General features: G+C 39.4%; 1 protein-coding gene and 1 non-coding gene across 7 annotated transcripts in view; one reads left to right on the forward strand and one right to left on the reverse strand.

Annotated features, from left to right (window-relative positions):
* Positions 1-398: 398 nt before the first annotated feature.
* FAM169A (family with sequence similarity 169 member A) overlaps positions 399-13,650 on the reverse strand; it is an 89,478-nt gene continuing 76,226 nt past the window's right edge. For 5 of the 6 annotated variants that reach the window (XM_017959636.3, XM_017959637.3, XM_017959639.3 and 2 more), the window contains exons 12-13: positions 5,548-5,751; positions 400-4,611 (exon numbers count right to left, since the gene is read on the reverse strand). In XM_017959636.3, coding sequence (XP_017815125.2) covers positions 4,063-4,611; positions 5,548-5,751 — 753 coding nt within the window. In that variant the 3' untranslated portion in view covers positions 400-4,062. Of the gene's footprint in view, positions 4,612-5,547; positions 5,752-13,650 lie in introns of all 6 variants that reach the window. The other variant, XR_648116.4, reaches the window with a different exon arrangement.
* LOC116275072 lies at positions 1,952-2,055 on the forward strand. The gene has a single exon (XR_004184042.1). It is a non-coding gene; the product is annotated as a U6 spliceosomal RNA (small nuclear RNA).

Raw genomic sequence — 13,650 nt, forward strand, 5'->3', positions numbered from 1 at the left:
ATATTTATATTTTCAGAATGGTATTAAGAATTAGTTTAAGTAACTCCAGCTAAGTTTTAAAAGGAAAAAGAAGACTGCACTGATTCCCTGAGGAGAAATTTATTTGCAGTTACTTAGATGATGTAAGAAGGTAAGGTTTTAGGGTTGTAACTTGGTGAAAGCACTTTTGTGATCTGTTATATGTTGTGGCTTTAAGGGTGGCAGTATATTACATTAATCTATAATCACCACATTGTTTTAAATTGTTTATTTTTTTTTTTAAGAAGTCTGTCTTCAGAGTACAACCAATGTGATTAATTGTGCCTTTAACAAAGTCATTCAATGTCTAAACAAGTTCAGTATCTGAAACATCTTCATGAGGAAAACAGAAGGAAAAGAATTTCAAAACACAGACCAGGAAACAATCACAAAATAGAGGTTTAATTACTACTTTTAAACTTAAAAAAAAAAAAAAGGAAAACAAATATAAGTATTCCAGTAAGACTTGCTACTCTGAATAATGTAACATTTTTTTCTAAGTTCTATAAATATACTAGAAGTTTTAGAGCACATACAGACACTTAGGAAAAGAAAGGCTAGTTCCTTGGAAATGGCAATCCAGGATGATACAATCACTTGATGACAGAAGGTAAGCCTTTCTTACAGTTAGATTTTAGCGGATAATTTTGCCACTAATATAAATGGGTGATGTGTGGATCACAAGTTCTACAAGGCGAATAAAAATATTGACTCCAGGTAATTTCTGGATACTACAAAAATGAAGTTTGCTTGTTTTTTTAGAACCAAAATTACTATCTTGTAAGATACAAAGAAAGCTTGATATTAAGTATGAAAACATAAGCATAACACTTGTAACTAAACACACCCATGAAAGACTAGATGACACCTGAAACGTTTTCCAAAATACTGTAACACAGATGAGTAATACTAGTATAAATTCTTTATTTACATTAAGATCTGTTTCAGTTTGCTGGTGTGACCAAACCTTAGAAGGTAATCCCAAGGGATAAAGCAGAACATAAGAGCAGATATTTAGATATTAATACAGGCTCAATTTGATGCAATCATAAACCTTCAAGATTTCTAGTCACTGAAACCCCATTGTAAGTAGTGTTCTGGAGTCTGCTAAAAGTAAATCTTTAATGACTAGATGTTTTCCTTACCATCTACACTGAATGGAAATACCATGAATATAGACACATTTAAGTAGAAGACCGACGTTCTAAATCATGCTGTTTGATTTTATAAAAAATCATAATAGACCCTCTCACCTTTAAAAGTTGTAGAGGAGCTTTATAATAAATTCTTAAATATACTAATTTCTGTGATGTCTAGCAATTGAATAATTTATAACTTGAAAGAACTAAAATACTGCTAATAACCATCTGCTTTATATTACACAAGGAAATATACACGTATGTACACAGAAAGTGAACTTCCTTCACAAACAAGTTCACAAAGGACTATGTGTAATGTGACTGGACATTCAACAACTAGCTGGTTGAAATCACATTTTCAGTCCCCTGTAATTGTGAAATTTTTTCTAATGCCTTGCAAAAACTACAGATAACTGATTAAGTTCATGTAGGTTCCTTATTGAAGATAAACTGTGGTATAAATTCTATACTCAAGTTACTGAACATGAGTTAGGTTTTTCCAAGTGATCTAATTTTTCCTTTTATAATCTATAAATCCCAAAATAACATTTTATGTCAGAGATCATCTGTAACAGAAGTGTTCTTGTGTGCTAAACAAAAACCTTAGAAATTGCTTAGAATTCACTTACTATTTAACCCAAACAAGTTTAACAAGAATAAGTTTATACTGTTAGCCCCCAGTGGTCATATATGATTAAACATTTTTTGTAAACTCAACTATATTCACACATCAAGAGTTGAGCCAGTGAGCTCAATCTTTAAAAAAACTACACTTGCCTAAAGAAAGTCTTTTACTGCTCACTTCAGCAGCACATATACTAAAATTGGAATACAGGGAAAATTAGCATGGCCCCTGTGCAAGGATGACACACAAATTCATGAAGCGTTCCATGTTTAAAATAATTTAAAAAGAAAGTAGTTTAAACAAACCCAAGTAAAAATAAAATATCTAAAAGTGTTGTTTTCAAATCTAAGAAATGAAAAATGTAAAGGTTAAGCATTTACTGAATCTTAACAGAGTATTTCCCTTTGTGATGTTGACAGAAGTTTCTCATAAAATGTATAAAACAGCATAAATGGTAGATTAACTAATAGTAGTCATACTTTTTTTTTTAAACTTAGTATTAGATTTGTTGAGAAAATAAATGGCCAAAGCACTTTAATTTTCATTTAGTATGAAATAATCTGGCTTACCTCTGACTAATAATTAAAGAAAATATAGGATAATACAGGTGTTCAAAATCTAACACAAATAAGAGGGTTTACTATTTTGTCTGCTAAAAGATTTTAACTAATTAGATCGAAAATACCAACATCCCCAAACAAAATTTATTGACATGACATCAGCTTTCCTATAGACTGAATAAACTTTCAACATCGATCCTTAGCTATCTCAAATAATGATACAAATCGTAATGTTTCTTTTGCGTAAGGATCAAGATCAAGCTATTTTTAAAACAATCTAAATGGTCTCAAAACATTCTCCAACTTAAGTGCAAACTTGAGTACACATAATATTTCCAAAGAGTAGAATTGTTTTTAGATTTTCTTTGGATTCTAATAACCATTTTGTTCATTTTTAAATAAATTACAAAAATTAACATTTCAGGGTTTTTTTCTTCAAATTTTCCTAGGCCTTTGCTATGGCAACACAATATACACTTAACAGGCCAGCTTGCAACCAGTACTCAGTACAAATCAAAGGATGACTGAAGCCTCTTCCAATTTGATTGAAGCCCTTGTAACCATAGTTCCCCAAGGCAGTTTTACCCATGCCATATAGGTCTAACATTGTGGAGTGCACCTCCAAACCTACCCAAAAATGGACATCCAGGGCATAAGCCGGCAGGCAGGAGGATCTGTTGATTGGCGAATCACTCCATGAGTTAGAGAAGTGATGAAAGCTGTGGGGGAATAGAAATAAGACTGTAGTAGAATTAGGGAGGTGGCAAGATTTAAGGAGATGCCTTAGGAAGGAGCCTCACACTTCTGAAATATAGATGTTAACTGGGTTGGGATAAAAGTAAAATCTCCAGCGTAATTTATCTGTCTGATCAGGACCAGAAGTCCAAATTAAACTATGTCTCTAAATTGTAGTTGTGATTTTTACCTGATTAAAGGTGAAAGTGAAGTCTAAACTTCTAGGCATCTGCACATATGCAGACAAAAAATTATAGCAAACTAATACTTCAAATGAAATTTTAAATAATTAGTCCCCACATGCCACAGTTAAATCCCTGACAGTACTGTTAACATCAGATGATAGAATGAATCAGAAACAGATTTTATGTGTACCTTTCCATAGTGAAGTCAAAGGAAAAAAACGCATTATATCTAGGATTAAGAGGCCAGAACCAAAATATCTTCATGAACATTTGACCGTAAGTTTGTTTCTGTTTTTGTGCTCTCATTTACTTGAAGTTACATTTATTCTAATTTATTGACACTTTTGTTTAGGTATGCCTACATTTTAAAAAATTGGTGATTGGTTTTGAAATTTAAAACTTCTAGAACCCTCACCAAGTTTTACTATTAAAACCCTTAGTATAAAAGATTTCTGTGATCCTTGTAAGTAATGGAAATCCTACTACTTTCAGTTTTTTAATTATATTTTTGAAATAATGGTCAGATGTACCACCTGATAAAGAAAATATAATGAGATCTGGTTTCCAAAATTGGAACATGGTTAATAAAAATAAAAAATTGCATTTACCAAAAATAGCCTGAATAATTAAAAAGAATGGTGAATTCTACGTTCTAAAGGGAAGCGAAAAACTGCATAGTAAATAAGTTCAAATTGAAATTTTGGAAATTTTTGTCCTGTGCCCCATGCTGTTTATTAATTACCATATTTTAAAAACAATTATGTTACAAAGAAGAGGGTTTATCCACTTTTCTTCTTCCTTCAGGTCAGCTTAGCTTTCTTCTTAGCAGGTCCTTTATGCCCTTTGGCCTTTCTTCTTAAATTCCGCCTGTCTACCACAGGCACTTCCACTTCTATTTCCTCTGAGCTGCTATCAACAGCTTTTTCTGCTGATTGTGTAAACTGATCCAGTTGCTCAGAAGATGCTTCAGACTGCTCCTCTGACTGGTTCTTCTGTCCTGCATTCTGTGAAAATGGCACATCTTCAAGTTCAACCTCTATCAAAGAACTCTGAGGAAGAGCAGTAGATGTTTCCTGGGGCTCAGATACCCCCTCCTCACCCTGGTCTTCCAATGAGGAAGTAGTATTGGGAGATAAGTTCTCAGAGACTGGTTCTTCAGAAAATTCAGCTATCACAGAGTTTGGAAAACCACTATCAGATCGTTCTTCGTGTGACATAGTAGCAACATTATCTGAACTCCCAAGGTGTGCTTTCTTTCTTGGAAGTAGGGACAGTTTCTCTTCCGTGTGCCCCTTTACATCAGATGTGCCTTCATCCATCAACATTTCTGAGTCAGGTATACGTGGGGTCTGAAAATTAAAAACCTAGTCAATAAATAAACTTGTAATACAGTTCTAAAAATAAATTCTTCTCAGACTCTAATATGCAATGACACTGAACTACAATTTAAACAATTCAGTATTCATTACTCAAAATCATGTATTTTTTTGAATTTCTGTTCTGCTAAAGGTGTATATATTCTGAATACAACTCAATTTCTTCAAAATTGTGTCACATGGTAATTTTAATACACTAAGTTCTTTGAGGATATAATGAAATAATTATTTTATAATTAAGACACATTAAACTTCATATCAAGATTCTTCAAAATCATCAATCAACTCAGTTTTTTTAGTTTCCTGGTGTTACTGGAGCCAGAACCAAAAATACCTTGGGACTTCACTGTGCCACCACACTTAAGTTTGACTACGGTTTCATTAGGTAAGTTAGGGCAATGGACGTTTTATTCTTTTACTTAGGTGAGACACTAATAAATAATCCCAAACAACAGTTTTTTAGCCGTAAACTGTAATATTCAAAAGTAACAAAATTAAATTTCTTTTAAAATACTCCAGGATTTTTTCCCCCACTAACTTAATCTGTCTGCCTAATTAACACAAATATAAATTACTGTTTTAGTCATAGACTATATAACCAATATAGGTACTCAAATATTTGGTAAATAATGCTTTATCCATTTTTCTAAGCATTTCCTAAGTACAAAGTATTAAAAGTAATAAAACTCATTTTGTTACCACATATCAGATATGAATGTTTATAATTATTTGAATTTATAGAATATTACTGATTACATTTTCTTATAATATCAAATCTACTATAAAAGTTAATCTTCCTAAAGCACTGTACATGTTAAGGTGGAAACAAATATGTATACCATGCACCCTCCCCCCTAATGTCACCAACATTGGTATACTTTATTAAAAAATAGCTCATCGCCCCCTTACCTTATCTGGTGCATCTGCCTCAGAGAGTTTTGAAGATTCTACCACCAGTGGAACAAGATTTGTAGAATCTTCACTGGAATTAAAAGGCTGCAATTTTAATTCTTCATCTAAAATTTCACTAGTGGAGTCTTCCTCTTCTGTTATAAGTGAGGTCTTAAGAGAATCATCCATTATCTCACCATTCATAGGCTCTAATTCAGATTCCTACACCATGAGAAGAGGGGAAAAAAGGACATGATTACAAACTAACTTATTTGTCATGCATGACGGGTCCCTTCTCAGTGCCTACCTATCCTATACCAAGACTCAAGTTTACATTATAGAACATGGGTTAAAGAACAGTCTTACTGGGGGAAGAGGGAAACTCATAAGGCAGTATCAGCAAAATAAAATAATCCTGAGTACCCCATATTCCCACTGCTCTTAAGGAAAGATAGCGCAGGACCAGGATGCTCTGTGGATACACAGTGTGGGTCGGAGATTCAATGAAAAGACCCTACCCACTTCTTGTTCTTCCTTCTTATAGGGCAATCATGGGAAGAACCTTTTCAGGAAAAAGGCACCAGAGTATAGACTTGATGCCCGTTCTTTACATAACACCAGCTGTTCAGCATCTGGAATCTTTGGGTCCTATGGGAAATTACAGTTTACTGTGCCAGACGTAGGAAGCACTAACGGTCTAATGGGAAGTTCAGTTTAGGTGCTGCTGCTTGCTGGGAGGAGAGAGTCCCAGTCTCAGTCAACGCCAGGGTCATTTCTGAACAGTCCTGCTCCTTGCATATCATTAAAGTATGGAGATGCTATTTGATAACATGAACTCTCCAATTTCTAAAATTCTTCCAAAGTTTATCGATTAACTTATATTTAATGTCAAGTATTTCTAATCCTGACATTCTAATAAAGGGAATTTTATTACCATTATTAAAATTATAAAACTGATGCACTCAAGTGTTCACAAATAGATTTGACTGCATTGTGTAGGACCCCTAAAAGCATATCAAGGAAATTTTTCCAAAAGAGAAATCAGGGATTTTAATTTTTCTATAGTAAGAAAGCAAATTGTTCTAAAATAAAAATCATCTATAAAATAATATCTATTTTATTATACTAGATGATACACAGAATAGAGTGCACACAGAAGGTAATATAAAGCTCATAAAAATGACCAGAGTGGGAGAGAGAAGTCTAGAGTTACTGGTCATTCCCATAGATAAAACAGTTGAAGTCATGAGATTGGATGTATTTTCAAAAAAGAAAACATGAACCAAAGTTCAGAAAATCAAGGACTTTTTCCAGTGTGTCCACAATAAGGGTTTTGGAAAAAGCAAGTATGAGAAGAGTCAAAAAATAAAAATAATACTTCAGAGATAGAAAAACCAAGAAACCAGCCTGGCCAATATGGTGAAACTCCATCTCTACTAAAAATATAAAAATTAGCCGGGTGTGGCGGCACTCGCCTGTAGTCCCAGCTATTCGGGAGGCTGAGGCAGATTAGCTTGAACCCAGGATGCAGAGGTAGCAGTGAGCCAGAGAGATCGTGCCACTGCACTCCAGCCAGAGGAGACAGAGCGAGACTCTGTCTCAAAAAAAAAAAAAAAAAAAAAACCAAGAAACCAAAGTGCGGTAGTGTTATGAAGTCAGGAGACCAGAGAACCTCAGGAAGAGAGGATAATCAACCCAGGTTAAAAAAAAAAAATTAAAATGGAAGTTGTCACTGGCACTGCTATATGGCTTATTGGATGAAATAGGTTCCATGAAGTATGTACAATATAATCTTAACTTTTTAAAAGTGAAAAAAAGGACAGGCGTGGTGGCTCACACCTGTAATCCCAGCACTTTGGAAGCCAAGGCAGGTGGATCATGAGGTCAGGAGTTCAAGACCAGCCTGGCCAAGATAGTGAAACCCCATCTCTACTAAAAATACAAAAATTAGCTGGGTGTGATGGCGGGCACCTGTAATCCCAGGTACTGGGGAGGCTGAGGCAGAGAACTGCTTGAACCCGGGAGGCAGAGGTTGCAGTTAAGCCGAGATTGTGCCACTACATTCCAGCTTGGGCGACAGAACGAGACTCTGTCTCAAAAAAAAAAAAAAAAAAAAAAAAAACAAAAGTGAAAGAAAACCCCCACAAATACATATTTCCATAAACGTCTAGATGCATACAAATCTTGTTTTTAAAAAATTTGAGGTTTAACTTCCCATATGTGCTTTTTTTCATTTTCTCAATTTTCTACAATAAAAATGCCATTTAAAAATATAGTTTCCAGCCAGGCACAGTGGTTTACACCTGTAATCCCAGCACTTTGGGAGGCCGAGGGGAGTGGATCACTTGAGGTCCAGAGTTCAAGACCAGAGTGGCCAACATTGGCAAAAACCCTATCTCTACTGAAAATACAAAAATTAGCCCGGCATGGTGGCACATGCCTGTAATTCAAGCTACTCAGGAGGCTATGGCATGAGAATCGCTTAAACTCAGGAGATGGAGGTTGCAGTGAGCTGAGATCATGCCACTGCACTCCGGCCTGCGTGACAGAGTGAGAATGTCTCAATACACACACACACACACATGCATATATATAGTTTCCTATCAAAAAGTGGGATACGAACATGAATAGACAATTCTCAAAAGAAGATACACAAATGGCCAACAAACATGGAAAAATGCTGAACATCACTAATTGTGATGGCTAATACTGTCAACTTGATTGGATTGAAGGATGCAAAGTACTGATCCTGGGTGTGGCTGTAAAGGTGGTGTTACCACCTTTACAGATGTTAAAAGAAATTAACATTTGAGTCAGTGGACTGGAAGAGGCAAACCCACCCTCAGTCCAGGTGGGCACCATCTAATCAGCTGCCAGCATGGCCAGAATAAAAAGCAGGCAGAAGAACATGAAGAGATTAAACTAGCTTAGCCTCCCAGCCTACATCTTTCTCCTGTGCTGGATGCTTCCTGCCCTCAAACATAGGACTCCAGGTTCTTCAGCTTCGGGACTCAGACTGGCTTCCTTGCTCCTCAGCTTGCAGACAGCCTATTGTGGGACCTTGTGATCGTGCGAGTTAACATTCCTTAAAAACTCCCCTTTATATATACACCTATCCTATTAGTTCTGTCCCTCTAGAGAACCCTAACAGACTTTGGTACCAGGAGTGGTTCTAGAGGAACAGAATATTAAGGATGGAGTTCTTTTGTCGGTGGGTTTCTGGAGATGGCTCCTTAATATGATCAGACCCCAAAATGCTAAGGACTCTACTTCTAGTAGTACGGCAAACACTGATAGTCCTTGGCATGAACTGTTTAGAGTTATGCAAAATAAATGCATTTGACACTCCTGATTCACCGCTTCTGAGAGGGAAAAAGTTTGGTGACTCTACACATAATACCTTTGACCATATGTGGAGAACCAAGGAACACAATGAAGTTGGTTGGCTGCTCCTAAGTTCACTGGACAAAGTGATGAAAAACAATGATGAACTCAGGGATTCTAACTCCAGGTTTCAAAAGCAGATACTTCAAAAGCCCTGAGTGAGAGTCTTGTCTCCTGTAGACAAAGAGCTGAAATTGTGGAAAATCAGACACAACCTCTTATCTTGTGAGTAGCTGACCTGCAATGAAAGGCACATGCACAGCCTCGCCAGGTGTTTACTGTTAAAGTGAGAGCCCTGATTGGAAAAGAATGGGAACCTGCAACTTGGAATGGGGACATGTAGGAGGACCCTGATGACGCTGGGGACACAGAGCTTATAAACTCTGATGAGCCTTTTTGCCAGAAGAAACAGCTTCACCATCCCCAGTAGTGGTAACATTACCTCAGGAGAGGAGAATCAGCCCTGTTTGCTTCTAGACCTATAAGGACTAAAGTCCCAGCGGCCCCCTAGAGGTGAAGTTCAGAGTGTAACCTACAAGGAGGTGTGCTACACTTGAAAAACACTGAGTTTTCTAATTTATATAGGCAGGAATCTGGAGAACAGGTGTGGGAATGGATGTTAAGGGTGTAGGATGATGGTGGAAGGAACACAGAGTTGCATCAGGCTAAATTTATTGATTTGGGCCCACTAAGCAGGGACTCTGCATTTAATGTTGCTGCTCAGGGAGTTTAAAAAGGTTCTAATAGCTTGATTGCTTGGTTAGCTGAAATACAGATTAAAAGATGGCTCACTCTGAGCGAGCTAGAAATGCCTGATCTCCCTTGGTTTAATGTAGAGGAAGGGATCCAAAGGCTTAGGGAGATTGGGATGGTGGAGTGAATTAGTCACGTTAGACCTACTCATCCCAGCTGAGAAGGTCCAGAAGATATACCCTTGACCAATGCTTTGTGAAAGAGATTTGTGAGGGCAGCACATGAATCTTTGAAGAGCTCTATGATTGCTCTTCTCTATATGCCAGATCTAACAGTGGGAACCACAGTCACTCAACTACAAAATTTAAATACAATGGGAATAATTGGATCCAGAGGTGGCAAGGGCCAAGTGGGAGCACTCAACCATCAAATGCAGGGTGGGCGAGCTACCATAATGGACCACAGAGGCAAAGCAGCAATCAGAATAATCTGACTTGTGTAGAGCTTTTGCACTGGCTAATTAATCAGTGTTCCCAGAAGTAGAATTGATAGGAAGCCTACTGAATTCCTACTTAATTCATATAAATGGAAAACTTCCAGGTCAAGTGGACAAAAGACTAATTTGAATTACAGAAAACAAGAGAATCACAGCCCCTCAATTTCCAGACTTGAGCCACTTTATAGACCCAGAACCCCTTGAATGAAGCCCCCTGAGGAAGGACTCTACTACAATACCGACAATTTATGCTGTGAATCTTTCTCCCATCCTTCCCCAAGGAGACTTCTGGCCTTTGACCAGGGTAACTGTGCACTGGGGAAAGGGAAATGATCAGACATTTCGAGGACTACTGGACACTGGCTCTGAGCTGACGTTGATTCCGGGGGACCCAAAACGTCATTGTGGTTAAAGTAGGGACTTATGAAGATCAGGTAATCTAATGGAGTTTTAGCTCAGGTGTGACTTACAGTGGGTCCAGTGGGTCCCCGGACTCATCCTGTGGTCATTTCCCCAGTGCCAGAATGCATAATTGGTATAGACATACTTAGCAGCTCACAGAGCCCCCACATTGGATCCCTGACTGGTGGGGTGAGGGCTATTATGGTGAGAAAGGCCAAATGGAAACCATTAGAGTTGCCTCTACCTAGAAAAATAGTCAAACACACACAGTATCACATCCCTGGAGGCACTGCGGAGATTAGTGCCAACATCAAGGACAGTGCAGGGGTGGTGATTCCCACCACATCCCCGTTCAACTCTCTCATTTGGTCTGTGCAGAAGACAGATGGATCTTGGACAATGACAGTGGATTATCATAAGCTTAACCAAGTGGTGACTCCAGTTGTAGCTGCTGCACCAGATGTGGTTTCATTGCTTGAGCAAATTAACACATCTCCTGGTACCTGGTATGCAGCCACTGATTTGCCAAATGCCTTTTTCTCTGTTCCTGTCCATAAGGCCCACTAGAAGCAATTTGTGTTCCACTGGCAAGGCCAGCAATATACTTTTACTGTCCCACCTCAGGGGTATATCGACTCTCCACATTTGTGACATAACCTTGTTCAAAGAGACCTTGATCGCTTTTTGCTTCCACAAGTTATCACACTGGTCCATAACATTGATGACATTATGCTGATGGGATCCAGTCAGCAAGAAGTAACAAGCACACTGACTTACTGGTGGGACATTTGCATGCCAGAGAATGGGAAATAAATCCGACTACAATTCAGGGACCTTCTAACTCAGTAAAATTTCTAGGGGTCCAGTGGTGTGGGGCCTGTGGAGATATTCCTTCTAAGGTAAAGAGTAAGATGCTGCATTTGGCCCCTACTACAGCCAAGAAAGAGGCACAACACATAGTTGGCCTACTTGGATTTTGGAGGCAACAAATTCCTCATTTGGTTGTGTTACTCCAACTCATTTATCGAGTGACCCGAAAGGCTGCCAGTTTTGAGTAGGCTCCAGAACAGGATAAGGCTCTGCGACAGGTCCAGGCTGCTGTACAAGCTGCTCTGCCACTTGGGCTGTATGATCCAGCAGATCCAATGGTGCTTGAGGTGTCAGTGGCAGATAGGGATGCTGTTAGGAGCCTTTGGCAGGCCCCCATAGGTGAATGACAGAAGAGGCCTCTAGGATTTTGAAGCAAGGTCCTGCCATCTTCTGCAGATAACTACTCTCCTTTTGAGAGACAAGTACTGTTTGGAGCCTTTGACAGGCCCCCATAGGTGAATCACAGTGGAGGCCTCTAAGAATTTGGAGCAAAGCCCTGCCATCTTCTGCAGATAACTGCTCTCCTGTTGAGAGACAGTTCTTGGCCTGTTACGGGGCTTTGGTAGAAACTGAATGTTTGACTATGGGTCATCAAGTCACCATGCGACCTGAACTGCCTATCATGAACTGGGTGCTTTCTGACCCATCTAATCATAAAGTGGGTCATGCACTGCAGCATTCCATCATCAAATTGAAGTGGTATATATGTGATCGGGCTTGAGCAGGTCCTGAAGACACAAGTAAGTTACATGAGGAAGTTGCTCAAACGCCCATGGTCTCCACTCCTGCCACTCTGCCTCCTTTTCCCCAGCCTGCACCGATGGCCTCATGGGGAGTTCCCTATAATCAGTTGACAGAGGAAGAGAAGACTAGGGCCTGTTTCACAGATGGTTCCACATGATATGCAGGCACCACCCAAAAGTGGACAGCTGCAGCACTACAGCCCCTTTCTAGAACATCCCTGAAGGGCACTGGTGAAGGAAAATCTTCCCAGTGGGCAGAACTTCGAGCAGTGCACCTAGTTGTGCAGTTTGCGAGGAAGGAGAAATGGCCAGATGTGTGACGATATACTGATTCATAGGCTGTAGCCAATGGTTTGGATGATGGTCAGGGATTTGAAAGAAGCATGATTGGAAAATTGGTGACAAAGAAATGTGGGGAAGAGGTATGTGGATGGACCTCTCTGAGTGGTAAAAAACTGAAGATATTTGTATCCCATGTGAGTGCTCACCAAACGGTGACCTCAGCAGAGGAGGATTTTAATAATCAAGTGGGTAGGATGACTTGTTCTGTGGACACTACTCAGCCTCCTTTCCCAGCCACCCCAATGGGTCCTTGAACAAAGTGGCCATGGTGGCAGGGATGGAGGTTACACATGGGCTCAGCAACATGGACTTCTACTCACCAAGGCTGACCTGGCTACGGCCACTGCTGAGTGCCCAATTTGCCAGCAGCACAGACCAACACTAAGCCCTTATGACACCCTTATGACACCAGTCCTCAGGGTGATCAAACAGTTAATTGGTGGCAGGTTGATTATACTGGACCTCTTCCATCATGGAAAAAGCAGAGGTTTGTCCTCACTGGAACAGACACCTACTCTGGATATGAGTTTGCCTATCCTGCATGCAGTGCTTCTGCCAAGACTACCATCCATGGACTCACGGAATGCCTTATCCGTCATGGTACTCCACACAGCATTGCCTCTGAACAAGGCACTCAATTTACAGCTAAAGAAGTGCGGCAGCGGGCTCATGCTCAGGGAATTCACTGTTCTTACCATGTTCCCCATCATCCTGAAGCAGTTGGATTGACAGAACAGTGGAATGTCCTTTTGAAATCACAATTACAACACCAACTAGGTGATAATACTATGCAGGGCTGAGGCAAAGGTCTCTAGCAGGCTGTGTAGGCTCTGCATCAGCATTTCAGTATATGGTACTGTTTCTCTTATAGACAGGTTTCACAGGTCCAGGAATCCAGGGGTAAAAGTGGAAATGGCCTCACTCACCTTCACCCCTAGTGATCCACTAGCAAAATTTTTGCTTCCTGTCCCCATAACATTACGTTCTGCTGGCCTAGAGGTATTAGTTCCAGAGACAGGAATGCTGCCACCAGGAGACACAACAATGATTCCATTATACTGGAAGTTAAGATTGCCACCTGGACACTTTGGGCTCCTCCTAAAGTCAACAGGCTGAGGGAGCTACAGTGTTGGCTACGGTGACTGACCCAGGCTATCAAGATGAAATCAGTCTACTACTCCACAATGGAGT

Source organism: Papio anubis, chromosome 5, assembly GCF_008728515.1.
Source record: "Papio anubis isolate 15944 chromosome 5, Panubis1.0, whole genome shotgun sequence".
Taxonomy (NCBI): domain Eukaryota; kingdom Metazoa; phylum Chordata; class Mammalia; order Primates; family Cercopithecidae; genus Papio; species Papio anubis.